Source organism: Nelumbo lutea, chromosome 1, assembly GCF_056320005.1.
Source record: "Nelumbo lutea isolate HS-2025 chromosome 1, American lotus-T2T, whole genome shotgun sequence".
Lineage (NCBI taxonomy): Eukaryota > Viridiplantae > Streptophyta > Magnoliopsida > Proteales > Nelumbonaceae > Nelumbo > Nelumbo lutea.
In genome coordinates, this window is record NC_142684.1 from 172,272,379 (window position 1) to 172,293,083 (window position 20,705).

General features: G+C 38.0%; 1 protein-coding gene across 1 annotated transcript in view; it reads right to left on the reverse strand.

Annotated features, from left to right (window-relative positions):
• Positions 1-20,705, reverse strand: part of LOC148879219 (ARM repeat superfamily protein) — a 129,608-nt gene that overhangs the window by 89,334 nt on the left and 19,569 nt on the right. Inside the window, exons 6-9 of the mRNA XM_088974156.1 lie at positions 20,485-20,540; positions 14,222-14,276; positions 14,069-14,125; positions 13,832-13,933 (exon numbers count right to left, since the gene is read on the reverse strand). Of these exons, the coding sequence (XP_088830282.1) occupies positions 13,832-13,933; positions 14,069-14,125; positions 14,222-14,276; positions 20,485-20,540 (270 nt within the window). The remainder of the gene's footprint in view (positions 1-13,831; positions 13,934-14,068; positions 14,126-14,221; positions 14,277-20,484; positions 20,541-20,705) is intronic.

Here is a 20,705-nt window from a genome sequence, read left to right on the forward strand (position 1 = left end):
GTTTTGTGTTTAGCTGAGGTGGATGCATAGTTAGCAGAAGCCCTTATACCTGAGTGAGCAAATGCAATGGTGGCTGAACTTACAGAAGGGATGGATGATGAAGATGCACCTTCAAGCTGACTGATCATCTTTCCAAACTTCTCATATTCAGCTTTCATGGCTGCCAACTGTGCAATGGTAGATTCAACCTCTGTATCTGTGCTTGTGGCTACATGTGCACTTCCCGTCTTTCTACTATCATTCTTCTTCTGGAATCTGATAGGTACAAGATTGGGATGCAATTTCCAGCACTTGTCCTTTGAATGTTTCGGCTTCTTACAATATTCACACACCACTTCCTTCCTTCCTGTGCCACTGTGAGCTTCTGTAACCCCTTTGGGTTTAATTCCCATATTTGCAAAATGATCATTAATACCAACTCCTTGAGCCTGCACTTGCCTTCTACTTTCTTCACTGCTGACCAGAGTATATGCTTGTGACAATGAAACATCTTCCTTGGACAAGATGTTTTGCTTTGTAATATCATATTCAGAATTCAACCCTGTCAAGAACTCAAACACCCTATTCCGTTCAACCAATTTCCTGTATGTTTCAGCATCCTTAGGGGTATCCCAAGTCATAGCCTCTATCAAATCAATCTCTTGCCATATAGATTTTAAGATTGAGATGTATGCTGCAAGTGACTTCTCCCCCTGTCTTAGATTTTTCACATCACTTCTCAGTTTGTAAGCTCTAGCAACATTCAACTTCTGGGAATAAGTCTCTGCAACACTATCCCAGATCTCTTTAGCCGAATTCATCCACAGATAATGTTGACTGATCTGTGGCTGCATTGAGTTCACAAGCCACCCAATCACAGTGTAGTTTTCTTGTACCCATCTCTCATAAGATGGATCATCCTCTGGAGGAGCTTTCTTGCTCCCAGAAATAAAACCCCATTTTCCTTTGCTACAAATATGGATTTTCACTGATTGTGACCAAGCTAAGTAATTGGTCCCATCAAGCTTGACTGTAGTTACAACTAGCATAGAATCGGTTGGGGTTCCCAACATCTGCCCATATTCAGCAGTATTCTTGTTTTCAAAGTTTGAGAAATCCGTCATGCAAAGTTCGGTGATAGTTCTTTTCTTTTCTGTTTCAGCCTCCAAAAGACACCCAACAACCTCCAAACACAAGATATTTCTGATTCTAACAGACGATGTCCCAAGAGGAAGACAAAAGAAATACAGTCCTTGAGAGACCTTCTGTCGAACACTCAGTGTGCAATACTTAACAGCCCACTGTTTACTGTTTCAGCCTTCAAAGTATAGGGCACTGTTTACTGTTTTAGCCTTCAAGAAGGGGCTGGAATGAAGATGAGACTAGTATCACTTAGTTTTAAAACAGTCTCAGCAACTTCCCAACCCAATAATCAGCCGAATAGGACCTCCAAAGCAACCCAGAAATTTCTGAGTAGGAGCAGTCCAGCAACAGTGGCCGAATGAAGTAGTCTCAGTAGTAGTGATTCCAGAGGTATTTCAGCTACTTGACAGTCCAGGAAAGAAATAAAAAACAACCCAGAAGTCTCTGGATTAAATCAGACTAGAGGATAGCCGAATAGCTGTACTGTTTCCAAGGAAACTTCGGACCTTTTAACAGTCCAGAACAGTGAAAAAATTAACCCAGAAACAACTGAGCAAAGACTTACAGCAAGAGAGTCTCTGGTTTGAACAATAAACCAGGCCGAACACTTGTCCTCTAGGATGACTTCGAAAACCCTTTTCTCTGATTTTAAATCAGGCAAAGCAACATGTTCTCTGATTCTTCCTGGTCACCGAACCCTTCTCCAAGTGTGTAGAAGCTTGGGAACCCTCCAATGACCTCCAAGAATCAGGCGGATGACTATAAACTCTCAGCCCTAGAATCTCCTCATGTAGTTGGCTGAACTAGAACCACATGAGGGACACGCCAAGCAGTGGCCTGCTCTGATACCAAGTTGAAAAACAGTCCTAGAAGTAGGGACTATGTTTGAAACAAAGAAAACTAGCAAGAGAGGATTAGAGAAGAAGAGAGAGCTGCGGCAAGAAGAGTTAGAGGATGAGGAGTTCGAACTTAACCTCCCTCTAACTCTCTAATACACTTTTATTAAGTTAATCTTTTAGTAATTACAAGAGAGGTCCTTAGTTGGACAAGAAATTACAAAAGAGGAACATAAAAGAGTATGGGCCCAAAATAAGGCCCATTACAGAGAAGAACAGAAAGATAATATACAATAACAGCCTATGGGCCATTCGGCCCATCTTCTCTACACCATCTTAACTCCATTTGTGTGACCTTGTCTTATACCGCTGGTCGCAAGCCCGGATAAAAGAGGACAGTTGCACCAGGTTGGCACCCTGCATTTAAAACTTTTGCCAAACTCTTATGGTCAGACTGGCATCTACACAATCCAAAATCAATTATTACAACATCAAACATCCCAAACTAAGTGTGTGGTGACTATTTAAGTCCATATAGTACTTTCTTCAGCTTTCACACCATCCCTACATACACCCCTTATGCAATAAACCTAGGTGGTTGCTCCATATACATTTCTTTAGCTAAATCACCATGCAAGAAAACATTATCCATATCCAATTGAAATAGAAGCCAATGAAATGTAGCAGCCAAATAAATAATAATACAAACTGAGGAAAAAAAAACCTAGCTACAAGGGAAAAGGCCCTAGAAAAATCAATGGCATGATCTTTGTGAAACTACATGTCTTGCCTTGGGGCACTCTACAATTCTGACAGGAAGAAACTTCATTACATAAACCCAAAGCCAACCAACCACTTTCTTGCCAAATGGAAGAACAAGGTCCCATGTATCATTCCAATGTAAGGCAAACATCTTCTCTTCCATTGCTGTCCTCCAACATTGATCATTTCCAAAAGATGATGGCTTTTACGGTTTAGTTGCAATGTGTGAACACAAGATGTTTGGCACCAAATACCATGCTCATCAAAAAAATGTAGTAAATGAAGATGGCACATATTCCTTTGATTATCAAATTAAAAACAAACCTTGTAGAACCGAACTGGATTTTTATTTCCATGAAAAAATATTTAAATACAAAAGAACAATTCATATCTTTATTTCATCAAATATTAACCAAGCCATTTTGGAATGACCATTAACAAATGTAACAAAATATTAAAAACCCAAATAAGACAACTAGACAAGGACCCTAAAACCCCTTCCCTTCTGTTTTTATTCTACAATGAATGAAAACTTTTTATTAATATGTATAAAAGAATATTGTACAATGATGACTGAAGCACCCCTGCTAGGCAACTAGCCTTAGCTAGCCACCACAGTCATTTTGCCTTTACAATTACCCTTGAACCCCACTGCATTTAGATTTTGGATTTCATTCTTCCCTTTTTTGCTAATTCATCAGCCAATCTATTACCTGACTTTTGGTCTCCCCTGTAGTGTCTATCACTCTTGAGTCCCCATCAACCATAATACCTCTATAATTTAGAAATTTTGTCAGCCTTAATCCTTGCAAAACTACCCTTACTCATAAGCTTATTGAGTCACCTATCCCAATGGGCCTAGAGTATAGAGCTAAGATGTTATACCCTTTTCCTAAATATACCTCCTATTCCAGGACCTAGGTTCCCCATACTACAGCCATCAAAATTCATCTTGATGATGTTTTGAGGTTGGGGACACCAAGGAATGGTTGGGATATTTGTAGTGGAGGGGCACATGTTGCCAATTTCTCATGATTTCATCTGTAAGAAAAGTGTAAAAAACTCATCTCCTATTGATCCACTTCTACAATCTTTCTAAGAAGCACTCACATCAATGCCTCCACCAGGACGAACTAGGTTTCCCAAAATTTTATAGAAGAAAAACAGTCTTTTGAGAATAAAGGACTGTTTAGAACATATGCAGAAATCAAAATAAAATAACAGAAATCATTCTTCTAAGGAAGAGAAGATGAAGAAGAAGATGGCAGCAATAGGGGTTCTGAGCAAGAGAGTTTCGAACCTTAATCTCCACTCTTACACCCCTAACACTATTTTATTAAGTTAAACTTCGATAATTTACAAAGAGGCCCTTAGTTGGGCAAGAAATTAAAAGAACATAACATAGAAAGAATAGGCCCAAAATAAGGCCCATTACAGCAAAGAACATAAAAGATAAAAAATGATAAACAGCCTATGGGCCATTCGGCCCATCTTCTCTACACTCCCCCTCAAGCTAAGCATAAATGTCAATCATGCCAAACTTTCCAGTATCATGCTGAAGTTTAGCCTTGGGAATGTCCTTGGTGAGGAAATCTGCTAATTGTCCTTCAGAGGTGATGAAAGGTAGACATACTTCACCAGAAGCCACTCTTTCACGAATGAAGTGTCTGTCAACTTCAATATGCTTAGTTCTATCATGTTGTACTGGGTTGTGAGCAATGTTGATGGCGGCCTGATTATCACAGTATAACATCATTGGCTTATCATGCTCAATCCCCAGTTCCTTCATCAATGATTTTAGCCACAATAGTTCAGAAACTCTATGTGCCATGGCTCTGTATTCTGCTTCTACTGAAGATCGAACAACAACAGATTGTTTCTTGCTTCTCCAAGAGACAATATTACTTGCCACTAAGCTGCAGTACCCAGAAGTAGATCTTCTGTCATCAATGTTTCCAGCCCAGTCAGCATCCTTATAGGCTTCAAGTTTCATATGGCCATGCTTGGCAAACAGAATTCCCTTTCCAAGGGAGCCCTTCAAATAACACAGAATTCGCTCTGTTGTTGCCATATGAGTATCCCGGGGAGCATGCATGAATTGGTTGATGCAACTGACAGCATATGCAATGTTTGGCCGAGTCATGCATAGATAAAGAAGTTTTCCAAGGAGTCTCTGGAAGACTCCTTTGTTTTCTAGCAATATTACATCTGAAGCAGAGAGTTTATGACTCATATCAATAGGAGTAGCAACTGGTCTAGCACCCATCTTCCCTGTTTCAGAGAGCAAATCAAGAACATACTTCCTCTGAGAGATAAGAATCCCATCCTTGGATCTAGCAACTTCTATGCCAAGAAAGTATCTCAATTCCCCCAGATCTTTGATCTCAAACTCTGTATGAAGAAAAGATTTGAGATCATTAATTCATGAGACATCATTATCAGTCACAACAATATCATCAACATACACAATCAGGTAAACTGCCAAGAATCATCTCCACTTCACAAAGAGAGTATGATCAAACTGTGTCTGTACATAGCCAAAGTTAACAAGGGCAGCCCTAAACCTCTCAAACCATGCTCTAGGGGACTGTTTCAATCCATAAAGAGATCTCTTCAGCTTGCATACCCTTCCTTTCATATCTGTTTCATACATCCCAGGAGGAAGAGACATATAAACCTCCTCATGTAATTCTCCAGTCAGAAATGCATTCTTTACATCCAGTTGATAAAGTGGCTAGTCTTAGTGAGCAGCCAAAGAAGGAAAATCAGGAAACCTCCAGACACTGAGCGCCTAGTCCAAACACCCTACGGGGCCCGCAAACAGATTTCTCCAGAAAATTAGGGTTTCAAGCAATACACTTGAATCAGCTAAGGAGACGACAAAGTAAGTCCTCTTCTCTCCAGAAACCACTAACAACTGGGCTGAACAAAGTCTCTTTAAAAGTCCATACGATTCAGTTCTCCATACACACTGTGTATGGGAAAAGAGGGTGAAAAAAGGGAAAAGAGAGCCTACTCTGATACCAAGAAGAAAAACAGTCTTTTGAGAATAAAGGATTGTTTAGAACAGATGCAGAAATCAAAATAAAATAACAGAAATCATTCTTCTAAGGAAGAGAAGATGAAGAAGAAGATGGCGGCAATAGGGGTTCTGAATAAGAGAGTTTTGAACCTTAATCTCCACTCTTACACCCCTAACACTATTTTATTAAGTTAAAATTTGATAATTAACAAAAAGGCCCTTAGTTGGGCAAGAAATTAAAAGAATATAACATAGAAAGAATAGGCCCAAAATAAGGCCCATTACAGCAAAAAACATAAATGATAAAAAAGGATAAACAGCCTATGGGCCATTCGGCCCATCTTCTCTACATTTATCAACAATGAATGTATCTTCAACAATGTTGATCTTTTTTTTTATTTTGTTAAAGGTAAAGCATTAATTTCATTAAAGAAACAAAAGGATCCCTGTACAACAAGAGGTCGTATACAGGGAATGTACAACAGCTGCCCAAGCAGCTCTATAAACCCAAAGCCTGCTTCTTTACAAAAAAAATCTCATGAACAAAAAAGCATTACAGTTTCTATCTTTGAACAGCACATCCAAGGTAACATCTTCCCCAAAATTTTTGCAATACAGAATCTAAAAAGCCTCCTTCATTCTACAATATCCTGGCATTTCTCTCCTGCCGAATGCACCAAAATACAACTGCTGGAACAATGTTCCAAACCAACCTCCCTCTCTTACTCTTACCTTGAACCCTCCAGCCTTTTACAAACTCCAGTTCTGATTCTGGGCAGCAGATACTTACTGAAAACAGTCCCAAAATTCCAGACCATAATTCATGAGTGAACCCACAGTGCAAAAGAAAATGATTTACAGATTCTAAATGACCATCACACAGCACACAATTAAGGGAATCCACCACCATGCCCTTCCTCATTAGATTGTCTCTTGTGAAGATCCCGTTCAGATATGCAGTCCTTGAAAAGTGTAGAGAACACTGATGTGGGCCCCACGGCTGTGGTCCCCACTGTGTTCGTATGACAGCACATGTAACCTTTGTTAGTTATGTCAGTGTTAGTTGGTAGTTATCTTAGACAGCTTGTTATTTCAGTTTATTATTTGTTTTATTTGCCATGTAAGCATTAAGGGCAATTCTGCCCTTTCCTACATTTAGTGAACATAACCTATAAATATTGAGAGTGGCGGCGGCAGAATTATTCGATCTGTCCCTCCTTTCAAAACCCTTGTGTACTTCTGCTTTCTTCTCCCTCTTTCTTCTACTTTTCTCAATCCGAAATCTTTTGGAATTCAAGACTGACTGTAGTCTTGATCGACTACTTGGTATCAGAGCCTATCTAGGGTTTCTCATGTGAGTCTAGTCCAGCTGACCACATGAGAACTGGCTAGGGCTGGAAACTTACAAAGGACTGTTCGTTGGCTGATTCTTGGAGGTTACCAGAAAATTTTAGCAGCTGTCCGAAGACTTGTAGAGGCTTGGAGAGTGTTTTGGTAATCAGGAAGAATCAGAGAAGGTTAGGGCTCAGGCCACAATTGAAGGTAGCGATCAGAGTTTTCTGGGTAAGTCTTTATTTTTCCCTTGACATTGCTGTCAGTCAAGATAGGTTGGACCTATCTAAGAGGAGCGGCCAAACTCTCCTATTTTTTTTCTCAGAGGTGATCAGTTTTTTAGGGTTTGTCATTAACCCTACGGCTAGACTTGACTGTGAATTCTTTTGGAAGGTGCGGCTGAGCACTGTTTATGTTCTCACAAAGGTTTTCCTAACCCTACGATTAAAACCCTAATTCTGCTTCAGCATTACAGATTGCTTTCTAAGTGGTTTCCAGACCTGTTTTGGTTTCCAAGCCTGTTTTGGGGGTGAGAACTGTTATCGGACTGCTTATATTCTGATTGTCGATTGGTTTCAGATCAGATCTGAACTGATTTCCTACAAATTTCTGATTGTGATCAGTTGTTTAAGTGCAGTTTTCTATTGCAGTAACCCTAATAGTTCTTAACTACTGATTCTTAACTAAGAATGGAGTTCAAAAACCAGGGAGGAGGTGTTTTTGGGAACAACAGTTCTGGTAGTATGTCTAAGACTGCGTTTCAGATTACAACTGTGAGATTTGACGGATCCAATTACTTGGAATGGGCCCAATCAGCCATGATGGCTATTGGGGGAAGGGGAAAACTTAGCTACCTATTGGGAGATGTGAAAGAACCTTCCAAGGAGGACCCAATGTATACCAAGTGGATTCAGGAGAACTACTTGGTTATGACATGGCTGTGCAACTCTATGCAGCCACATATCAGCCGAAATTACTTGTGGGCAAAGACAACCAAGGAGATATGGAATGTCATGAAAGAGACCTACTCCCAACCCCTTAATGTTGCTAGAGCCTATGAACTGAAGTGTGAGGTGAATAACCTTAAACAAGGAGAGAAACCAGTCTCTGTTTATTTCTCTTGAGTGGGAAAGTCCAAAAGATGCACAGACCCATAGAAAGCAAGTCGAGACCAATAGAGTGTTTGAATTTCTGGCTGGCCTGAATTCAGATTATGACATTGTGAGACAGCAGATACTGACAAAAGACAGTGTGACCCCATCTCAAGCCTACTCCCTAGTGCATAGTGAAGAGACCAGGAGAAAGGTTATGATGCAACATCAGCCCTTCCCCCCAACCCTGGCAGCAGTTAAACCTAAGTCTGGGGGTGATACACAAAGGGACATGAAGAAGAAGGATAAATGGAATCTAGTATGTGAACATTGCAAGAAACCCAAGCATATGAAAGATACATGTTGGAAACTGCACCCTCATTTAGTCCCAGCAAAACTGAGGAATAAAAGGGGTAATGCTCATATGGCTGTGAATACTGATTTTGCATTCTCGTCGGGCACAAAAGGCACACCCCTAGATGCCTTAGCTGCTGTTTGGGCTGCCCTAATACAGTTGGAAAAGGAGGTTGGAAATTCAGCTCAGTCATCCCAGTCACCATCAGCCCCTGCCACATCAGCATTTGCTCATTCAGGTACTCAGGCTTCGGCTTACCATGCTTCAGCTCCAGGTAACACTAAACATTGTTGGGTAATAGACTCAGGTGCATCTGACCATATGACTAGCTTGCCATCACTGTTCACTACTTATCACTTATCTTCTGGTAGAGATAAAGTATCCATTGCTGAGGGCTCTCTTGTTCCCATTTCTGGCAAGAGTGACATCAAGTTATCTGATACTATCTCTTTATCCTCAGTCTTGCATGTTCTTAAACTTGATACTAATTTGCTTTCAGTCAGTAGTATTACAAAACATTAGAACTGTCCAGTAACCTTTTTCCCTGACCGATGTGTTTTTTAGGACTTGGAGACGGGGAAGGTGATTGGGACTAGCCGTGAGACGAATGGGATCTATCTGCTTGGAGAGAGTTCTCATTGGAAAGAGTCTATGGATAAGAAGTCTTTTGTTTCTCAGTCTATGAGTCCGGTTATGCTCTGGCATAATCGGTTAGGTCATTTATCTTTTCGGTCTTTGAAGAGTCTGTTTCCTACTTTATTTGAGTCTGTTGAAATGTCAAATTTGAGATGTGAGAGTTGTGAGCTTGCCAAACATTGTAGAACAACTTATTTCTTGAGTAATAAAAGTAGTAATTCTTTTGATATTGTGCATACCGATGTTTGGGGGCCGTATCACATCCCTTCTATGGGTGGGTATAGATATTTTCTGTTGTTTGTTGATGACTATACCCGTTTTTCTTGGGTCTACCTTATGCATTCTCGAGATGAGGTTCCCGCTCTGACCCAAAACTTTTATCATATGATTTTAACCCAGTTTAGAGTCAAAATCAAAGTCTTCTGATCTGATAATGCAAAAGATACTTTGCCAAGCCACTGGCCTCTTAGCTACTCGATCATGGGGTTATTCACCAGAGCACTTGTCCTCATACACCACAGCAGAATGGGGTTGCCGAGAGGAAGAATAGGCACATTTTGGAGGTGGCTAGTAGCATTATGTTTACCTCCAATGTGCCTATCCGTTTCTTGGGTGATGCTATCCTCACAGCAGTGTATCTCATTAATCGGGTTCCTTCACGGGTTTTTGATATGAAGCCTCCGTTTACCCTTCTATACCTAGACGACGAGTTGTTTACTGTTCCTCTTAAAACCTTTGGTTGTACCTGTTTTGTTCAGCTTCTTGGACCTCATCATTCCAAATTTGACCCTAAGGCCTCCAAATGCATTTTTCTCAGTTATGCACAAACTCAAAAGGGTTATTGCTGCTATGATCCTGTTTCAGGGAGGAGATTTGTCTCGATGGATGTCACCTTCTTTGAGGAGGCACCCTATTATCCTAGGGTTTCTCCTCAGAGGGAGAGTAGTGAGAATTTGGGTCTTTTTCCTCAGGGGGAGCGCAGTGAGAGTGGGGTTAACTCATCTGAGGTTGTTCCTTTACCGATTCCATTGAGTGATTAAGGCTGTAATGGTGAGGGTTGTCAGAGGGATCAGGAGTTGAAAGTCTATCACAAGCGATGCAGGTAGGTTGATCTCGGTCATCAGTAGTCCATGCCAGCCCCAGTTCCTTCTGTGGATCCAGATTCAGGTACTACAGTCCCAAGGACCACTGAGATACCTTCCACTGTTGCTACTTCCCCTCCTTCTGATGACCTTGACCTCCCTATTGCGGTCCGTAAAGGGAAACGGCGTTGCACCACATCCACAACTCACTGTATTTCCTAGTTTCTATCCTATGATCGCTTTTCTCCCTCTTACAGGTCCTTTCTCACTTCCATTGTTGATATTCATATCCCCAGAACAGTGCAAGAAGCCTTACTAGTTCCAAAGTGGAAAGATGCAATGAAAGTTGAAATGGATGCCCTTTTGAAAAATAATACTTGAGAGCTAGTTGACCTACCCAAAGGAAAGAAACCAGTTGGATGTAGATGGGTATTTACTATGAAACATAATGCTGATGGCTCCATTGAAAGGTACAAAGCCGGATTGGTTGCAAAAGGGTTTACTCAGACTTATGGTATAGACTACTTGGAGACTTTTGCCCCAGTAGCCAAGATGACCACTATTCGAGTTCTATTAGCCCTTGCAACAAGTTACTCTTGGCCCTTGTTCCAGATGGACATTAAAAATGCCTTTCTGAATGGAGACTTACAGGAAGAGGTTTACATGCAATTGCCCCCTGGATTCTATGATACAGAGACAGGTAAGAAGGTTTGCCGACTGAATAAGGCATTGTATGGATTAAAGCAGTCCCCTAAAGCTTGGTTTGATAGATTCAGACTAGCCCTTGGAAAATTCGGCTATGTACAGGCCCAGTCAGATCATACACTGTTCGTTAAAAGAGTGAACTCTTCTTTGACCTTGCTTGCTGTATATGTGGATGATATTGTAGTGACAGGGAATAATAATAGTGAGATTGAGTCCCTCAAACAACTCCTTCATCAAGAGTTTGAAGTGAAAGATCTTGGTGCACTGCGATATTTTTTGGGTATTGAGGTTGTTAGATCTAAATAGAGGATCTTTATCTCTCAAAGGAAATATGTTCTAGATCTGTTGGCAGAAACTAGAAAGTTAGGTGTCAAGCCTGCCGATACACCCATTGAACAGAACCACAAGATCAGTGCAGAGGGTGGAGAGCCTCTTGAAGACAAAGTTATGTTCCAACGATTGGATGGAAAGTTCCTATATCTCTGCCTCACACGGCCAGATATCAGTTATGCAGTTAGTGTTGTCAACCAGTACATGCATTCCCCTAGAACTACTCATCTTCTTGCAGTTGAGAGTAGCATACTTGAAGAGATGCCCAGATAGAGGTATACTGTTCAAGAACAATAATCACATGAAGGTAGAGGCCTATACAGATGCTGATTAGGCTGGGAGTGCTGATGACAGGAGGTCTACCTCTGGATATTGTGCCCTTGTAGGAGGTAACCTTGTCTCTTGGAGGAGTAAGAAACAAAATGTTGTTTCCCACTCTAGTGCCAAAGCTGAATACAGGTCAATGGCTAACAGAGTGGCTGAAATCCTATGGTAGAAATCACTACTTGAAGAGTTGGGTATTGATTATGAGAAGCCCTTGATGCTGTATTGTGATAATCAGGTGGCTATTAATATAGCTCACAATCCGGTGCAGCATGACAGAACTAAACATATCGAAGTTGATCGACATTTTGTCAGAGAAAAGGTCTCATCACAAGAAGTGTGTCTCCCGTATATCACCTCCAACATGCAACTCGCAAATCTTCTCACCAAGGCTGTTCCAAGGAAGAAGTTAGAGGCAGACCTATTCAAGTTGGGAATGACAAATATCTATTCCCAACTTGAGGGGGAGTGTAGAGAACACTGATGTGGGCCCTACAGCTGTGGTCCCCACTGTGTTCGTATGACAGCACATGTAACCTTTGTTAGTTATGTCAGTGTTAGTTAGTAGTTATCTTAAACAGCTTGTTATTTAAGTTTATTATTTGTTTTATTTGCCATGTACGCATTAAGGGCAATTCTGCCCTTTCCTACATTTAGTGAACATAGCCTATAAATATTGAGAGAGTGGCGGTGGCAGAATTATTCAATCTGTCCCTCCTTTCAAAACCCTTGTGTACTTCTGCTTTCTTCTCCCTCTTTCTTCTACTTTTCTCAATCTGAAATCTTTTGGAATTCAAGACTGACTGTAGTCTTGATCGACTACAAAAAGAAGCCAACTTTTGAAGGAATGATCATGCACCAAATAATATTAACAGGTACAGACTGATCCTCAAGTCTGGCTAGAAAGTTGGAGAAAGATCTCACAGTCACAATGAAGTCTCTGGACTCCTCCCTGATATGAATCTAATGACAGAATCACCAGTCAGATCCCTCCTTCTTTCTTCTTCCTTCATCAACAACACATTTTATTGAAACTCAGTGAGAAATTATCATAATTGCAAAGGTCAACCTTGTACACAACACCTACTCTGTCAGGAATCTTGAGAGAACTTGTCATTCTCAAACCTCTAAACAACCTTGTTCTTTAATCTTGGATTCCTAAAATCCAAGTGGGCCCACCTTTCTACTTCACAAATACTTTCCAAAAACTAAATCAGTCAACCAAAAACAGCCATACCAAACCAAGGTTTTAACTGTCAATTTTGAGGGAAATATATACTATTTAAAAATAAGAAATATGTTGTAAAATTAGAAATTTGGTTACCATTTTCTTAAAGTTATAAATTTCAAGGTTTAAAATTATAAAAGGATATACGCTTTTAAATAATTATATCATTACAACATGATTACACCATTTTAATAATGGCATCTTCCTCCACTTAGGATAAATTTAAAGGTTAATACCCGCAATTTAATATTTTAGTTCTAAATATTATTTTATTTTTGTCCAATTTAATATAAAAGTTAGAATTTAACATGAATATATTTCTTAAGCTATTATATTATTTACTCTTCATAAGGGGTTAAAATATTAAAAAAACCAACTATATCTTATAATGAATTGTAAATTAAAAATATATAAGTAAACAATCTTCTATAATGATAAGCTTGAAGAACATAATCATATTAAAAAAAAACTGTTGGATAGCATCCATGTACATATAAAATGAAAACCTTATATTGATATAACATAGTAAAACTTCTTAAAAACAAAATAAAAGATTCCAATGCACCTGGGAATATGTCAAAATATATTTTGATAATATTTTGTTTTGGTGCCCATGAAAATGAAAATGAAAATATGTTGGAAAATTAGGAAACATAGACATTTAAAACCATGTCCTCAACTTAGAAAATGAAAACTAAAATTACACCAGAAAGTTAAAGAATGGTTTTGATAAAAGTGATCCACCTTAACAATAATCACATATTTTCCACAAGGTTCATCCTTTAATAAAATGTTGATACTTACTGATCAAAATAAGAATTTGTTATCAAACAACACAATCGCATGGCTACACATGAAACATGTACAGCTAGACTACCACAATGAAAACTCAAAAAGCATTTTTGGTATTGGAAACTATGAGCATATTCATTATTCAATTTAATTGATTCTCATATCACAATTCAGATTAATTGATTGAGAAAAGAACTTTGATAAAGAATCATACCTCACATTCAGTGATAAGAGACGTACTATAAAGCCTTATAACATGGGCAACTGACCGCAAGACCAATCGACGGAATGATGGTTCTCCTGCTTCCCCTTCAACCTGATTTAACATTAATTACAAGGGGCAGAAAAATTAACAATACAGAAAGTAATCCCTCTAAAATCAGCATGCATGGCTCAACACCTCTAATTTATCAAAAAGTTCTAACCACCATGAAGTTAAATTTTAAATTACCTCAACATTGGTACGAAGGTTAGTCATGAGAAGTGAACATATCTGATGACGTAAGACCTAAAGAATTCCCACAGAACCATTGTAAAGTAAGAAGATTTTGATAGTATTACAGGCCAACTCAACAGTATGTTATCAAGTCATTGAAATAACCACCTGTTCATATGCAACCAAGGTTCTAAAGATAGACACATAATTTGACAGAATGAATCTGCATAATTAGCACTTATTAGTAACAAAAAGAGAAGAAAGGGTAAATATCAAATTAAGGCATTTAGTTTCCTGCAATACTTCCAATAATACAATAGAACAAATGATGATCTTGACAATCTTAATTGGATTTGCAAGCTGATTTTATGATTACAAAGAAAAATTGCTTCCCCATAACATCAGCAGCTTCACTTCACAAAGCACAACTCCAGAAAGAAATTAGGGTTTAAAGGTTGTTAATGTGTTTATGGACTCTTTTACATTCTGTTTAATAACTACAGGGTATGGTTTGAAAAGGCTATTAGGCAAGGCAGTGAGAAGTACAACTCAACCTTGGCCTCAAATGTTGAGAGTTGTATACCTTCTCACATTTCAACTTAAATACACAGAGGTATACAATTCTTATAAAGAAAATCATACCTCACATTTTACCTGGTAATGAGGGAAGATCCAACATGAGTGTGAAAGACCTATTCCTAGAACAGACATTGAGTCATTGAGAAAACAGAAGAAGAAACCTATTTAAATCATGGTTTCAAATGTCGCCAAATGTCACTAATGTCGCCCGACATATGTCGATGTCAAGGCCCACCGACATGAAAGTGGATGGTAGTATAAAAATTACATTATGTCGGTCCAAATAACCAAAAAAAATACAATTTTTCCTATTATATCGTCAAGATGTCAACTAATGTCGACAAGATGTCGACTAATGTACATTAAAAATATAATATATTAGTATATTATATTAATATAATACAGTATATTAATATAGATTATTCCATTAATAATTTCTATTTAAAATTTCAAATAAAATATTTATAAAAATAATTAACAAAATATAAAAACAAAAGAATAAATTATTTACTTTATAATATAAAACATAAAATATTTTTCAACTAATAAAATATTAACTAGTTAGTATTTTTAAAATATTTATTAAAATCAGAAAATGTTTATTAAATTTTATAATAAACCTTATTCTACATTTAATATAAAAAAATCAGAATAAATTTTATACTAAATCATAATTTATTATAAATTTAGTATTAAATATCACAATAAATTCATTAAGTTTTATAAGAAATCAGAATTTATCATAATCTTAATACTACAAAAAAAAGAATCAGTTTATTAAATTTATAGCAAAACATAATGTATTATAACTTAATATTTAAAAAATCAGAATATATGTATTTCTATTTACTAGTGTGAAATAAATATATTAGAATTTATAATAAATCAGAATTAAAAATAAGAAAAGAAAATATCAGATAACCTTGTAAAAACATCAAAATGCATAATAAATCAGTAAATCATCATTTACTAATTTGTTATTGATCTTAGTTTCTTAGCTTTATATAATGCTTGGGAATAAGATAATAGTCTAGAAATATGTATTAATGCTTCTTTTATCATTTTATAAAATATCTTTGCATATTTCCACATTTCATAATATTTCCACAATGTCTCTAATGTTTACAATATTTCCCCTTGACATTTCCGACATATGTCCTATATTTTGGTAAGCGACATTTCCATCAACATCGACATTTTAAACCTTGATTTAAATAAAACATTAACATGTATACACACACTGAGGTGGGGCATGGGAAGAGAGTTGAATTTAAGTTATTGAAACCAGCTGGTTGGTAAAGTCTTCTACAGGTCATAGCGGAGACTTGGGATCGAATCCCGCCTGCACCTGGGTTGGGGGTGTTATGGGTTGGGGATGGGCTACCCCCCCTGTGTAGCCCTTCAAAAAGAAATCAAAAAAAAATTGATAAGAGGGGAAAACACAATGAATAAAGAGTGGCTAAAGATTCAAATTTGCAAGGAGAGTGAATAAGAGAATAAATTAACGTAACTGTTTGTGCAGCCTTTTAGCAAGATAAAGGAGCATTAGGAGTCAATGATTTTATGAGATAGTGATCTAGGAGATTTGATTTGTAAGATATAGATTTGTAATGAGGGTTTGGACTGATGCAGAAACTCCGAAGTACCAAAATTAGCAGCAGCTGGATGGATAGGAGCGTTTATGCTATGTGATTCAGTTTTGTTACAGAGATATTCTGGTTTCTTCTTCTTGTCCCAAGCTAATATTGCTGCAGAGTTGAGAGCAGTTTACGGGAAAGAAAGCAACTTCAAAGACAAAATCAAGAGTCATAATCTCAGCTACAGGAGATTGCACCTCAAAAAATAGTAATAAAAATATGTAATACTTCCATTTTGTCCAAACATTTGGCTAACTTCTATAAATAATAAAATTTTCCTTTATTTTAAGTAAATATTTTTTCCAAAAAATACTTCTAAGTAAAGAATTTTGAGGATTTGGCTCCCCAAGGGGAACCCATATCTGTCACAGTGTTTTAAAAGGGCAAGGCGCAAGAAAGGCACAAGGGCCAATTTGCACCTGAGGCGTGTGCCATTTTGAAGAAAGGCACAAAAATACAAAAATTGCTAAAAAAAAAAAGTTGTCAGAAAATTCAAAAAATTATGTAAAATATCAAAAATATTAAACATAATACTAATAAAAAATATAAACTTAAATTTTAAAATAAATGCTCTAAAATACCTATTATCTAAAATTAAAATACATAAACATAACATGTAAAGTGTACTCGAATGAAAATTTAAAAATAAGATTAAACATATAAAACATTTTCAAGCATGTGAAACCCACAATCTCTTTTTTCCTCAATTGCATTACTTGAAGTAGCTAATGTGATGTAAAACATATTACATTCCAGATTCTACAAGCCGCCTTTGTGCCACGCCCCTCGAGGCAAGCCCAAACAAGTCCATGTTAGGGTCTTAAATTCTTAATTTTCACACAAAAAAAATAATGACTTTATAATTTTATTTGCCTTTTAAGAAGATATTTTCTTAAGATGAATGAATGAGCAACATCAGCAAAACTTTCAGTGGGGATTCTTTTTTTTTTTCTTTTGAAATAAGAATAATTTTTTTATTAAAACAAAAACAAGATACAATATTTGGGAGTTTGTTGATTTCTTAAAGATCTCAGACTTTCTTGTATAGTTTACGAGCTGAGAATCATCTGGAATAGGTTTTTGGAGGGGTAAGGCTTTTGTCCACCACCACCCCCTCCCCAAAGGCTTATCTTTTTCGCATATCAATAAAATTTCATGGTGGCCACCCTTCCATCGAGACAATATTTGGGAGATGTGAGACATTATGCACAAGAATTTCAACAAGCACTTTTAAACAGAACTTGGAAGGTCAATAAAAGGAGTTTGGGAAATCCTATTCCACCGAAGGTTGAAGCATTTGCATGGCTGGTGGCTTTGGACAGTATCCTCGTGTTGGATCATATTCAACATAGGGCATCTAATAGGATGGTAGATGCTACTTATGCAAAGTTCATCTGGGAGTTCATCTCTGTTCTGGATGTTGCTATTCGAAGTTCATCTGGGAGTTCTTTTTTGGTCTATTCAAAATGGATTTCTTTGATCCTAGATACCCAGGAGTGATCTTTGCTCACTGACCTACATTACATGGGAATACTAAATGGATCTGCGCCCCCTTTGTCATTTTATAGGAAATTTGGAAGGGAGAAATAAACGGTTTCTTGAAGACAAGGCTTGAGGAAGAGATCAAGATGCAATATTTTGTGGAAGAAGTATGGATTGGATTGTCATACTTCCAGAATTTGAAGGAGTGTCAAAAGAAGATCTCGGATATGGTTTTTGGTCTCTTTTTGAATTAGATTAAAGAAGAGTATTGTTTTTGTGTTTTTTCTAGATGTTTTTTTTGTTAAAATTGTATTGCTGGAAAAATTTGTGGTGATATCTCATCACCAAATCTAGTGCACTTCCTTCTTTTATTAATAAATTTTTCTTTTTATTTATTACCAAAAAAGGAACATTACTAACAATCTGATTGATCAAAGCAGAGGAACAGGGGGGTTGAAAATGGAGGAAGGGAGGTTTCAGAAGACTGAGGTTCGAAGAAGATCTCTAAGGGTGGAAGCAAAGCAGTTCCCATTTGAAAGTTACAGAGTGAAAGGGAAGAAAGCTTTAAAAATCAGAGAAATTAATATGGCCATGGTGTTGCTGGTAGGGGAAGAAGCATTGGTGTGGTTTCAGACTTTCATGGAAGATGCTGTTCAGGTGAGTAGGAAGTCTGAATACAAAGATTCAATTGAGATTAATGGCAGGAGGTAATATAGCAGAAAGAAGGGAGAATCCTAAAGGAAGGTACATGGTGCTTATGGAATTCTTTGGGGAAGGAAAAAAGCAGATGGTCTGCTGCCCTGAAGGTAAGAAGTGGAATGGCTGGGAAGAAGTTTCAGGAATTTTGAAGGACTTCATTACATGGGAGGAAGCTAGAAAAGAAAGTAGAAGGGAACTAGTAGAAGAAACACAGGGGCTTTAAGGAAACTCTACAGTGAGGGAGCAGAAGAACTGCCAGAAGAGGTAACAGAAATGCAGGTCATGGCTCAAGCAGCAAAGGACTGTAGAATGGTTTGCAACATGCACAAGAATGACTGGGAGAAGAAATTTATTGTTACCTTAACAGCCCCACCTAAGGACTGGAAGAGAATTTCTGAAGAGTTACTAAGGAAGCTGAAGTTAAACAGTACTATTATTTTAACCCCCTTTGAAAAGTGTAAGGCCCTTCTAGAGTTAGTAGAAGAAAAAATGGAACTCCAGGCTGTGTTGTCAATTGGAGTCAGCCTCTGTGACTGTTTCAAAATGGACTCCTCATTCTAACTCTAAGGATCTGCACGCGAGGGACAAAGTAATTGTTCGAATCTTGGGGCTACCGTTTCACCCATGGATTTCAGATGTTTTTGTCTCAATAGCAACTCTGTACAAAGCAAGGCTAGAGGGCTTTTTTGTTAAAGACCTCTATTCAGCTGCAGTATGTTTGAGTAATGTAAACTTGGAAGATATCCCACATTCAGTAAAAGTACTGGTTGATGGAATCTTTTATTCAGCCTGGCTAGTTACAGCCATTGAAGCTGAGCTATGGAGTGAGGTAAGAAGGGAAGAAGATGAGAAGGTAGAAGAAGAATGGTTACGTGGAAGAAGTCAAGTGGATGCAGGAAAGGAGAAAGGAAATTACACTGAAATGGCAAAGCAAAATCTGGGGAGAGGAAAAGGTGAACTAAAAGAGGAAGAAGTTTATAAGGCAAGGAAAGAAAGGGATGAGACACACGGCTGGTCTTATGCTGAGGCTCTGACCAGTGGGCCTCGACGTGTGAAACAATCCCAAATTCAAATTTCAAAAGGGGTGGGTCAGCCAGCTGGTGTATCAGACTTGAACAGAACTGAGCTATTAGGGTCAAAGGTTAATAACCCACCACGTGGCACTTTAAGTAATCACGTGATGGGTATTGAGAAAAATGGGCCTGGGCTTTTGAGCAGACGACACCCTCCCCTGACTTAGAGAGATTACCTCCAGTGTTCCAGCAAGAACAGGATGCACGGGAAGTGAGTCAAGAGGAGACTTTGAAGATGAGTATGGAGGCAATAGAGAAGGATGTACTTGAAAAGGTGATTGGCACAACCAGAACTGTTAATAATCCCACTCCCACTCAACACAGCCAAATTTCAGGGGCTGATTCCGATATGCTGGGCTCCAAACAGGACTTCCCAACCACACTTGTCTTCGATCCTCATCCAACGTCTCCAAGTAAGCGTGTCCTTTCAGTTTTGGCTACTGATATGTATGCTCTGCCTGAAACAGGCACACCAGCTACCCAGACTGATTGGTTAAAAAGGGAGGTTGGAGATGGGACTGTGAGATTAGAAGATAGGAGAGGGAGGGAAGAGGAAGTGGAAAGGATTTGGGGCCTAATCAGTGAGTTTCTTGATGATTGTAAAAAAAGAAAAAAAAGGAACAGATAACTCAGCAGATGGATGTAACTATACAATGGGTGGGGAGGGAAGCAAATGCTTTTGTTGATTCTCTAGATAAACAAGGAGTAACTAGGGATGAGTTGTACTAGGCCCACTTGTAACTTTATGATGTTTCTGTATTAATGAGTGAGGCTGCACCTCGCGCCTCATATTGGGATGCTTGTAACAGACTCTTTATCATTTGCTTCTAATGAAATCAATTGAATTTTTATCTATTAAAAAATAACCAATCTGATTGATCAATAACAACAACTTGACAGATGAGTTTGTCCTATTCCGCATACTGAATGCACTAATAAGTGAAGTGCAGAGAATTCTCACTCAAGTATATCAAGTGCAAATGTCCGTTGAAGAGAGTTGACACGTAGCCAGATTACCTAGGAAGATAGAAGCATGTTATTTAATAGTAAGAAAAGATGAAATATAATTATCATTTATATCTACTGATCCAGGATCACAATTAATGAACAAAAAAACTATATAATAAAAACTATAATGCCTTTTATAATTAAACAGAATTTTGAGTTTCATAAACAATGAAT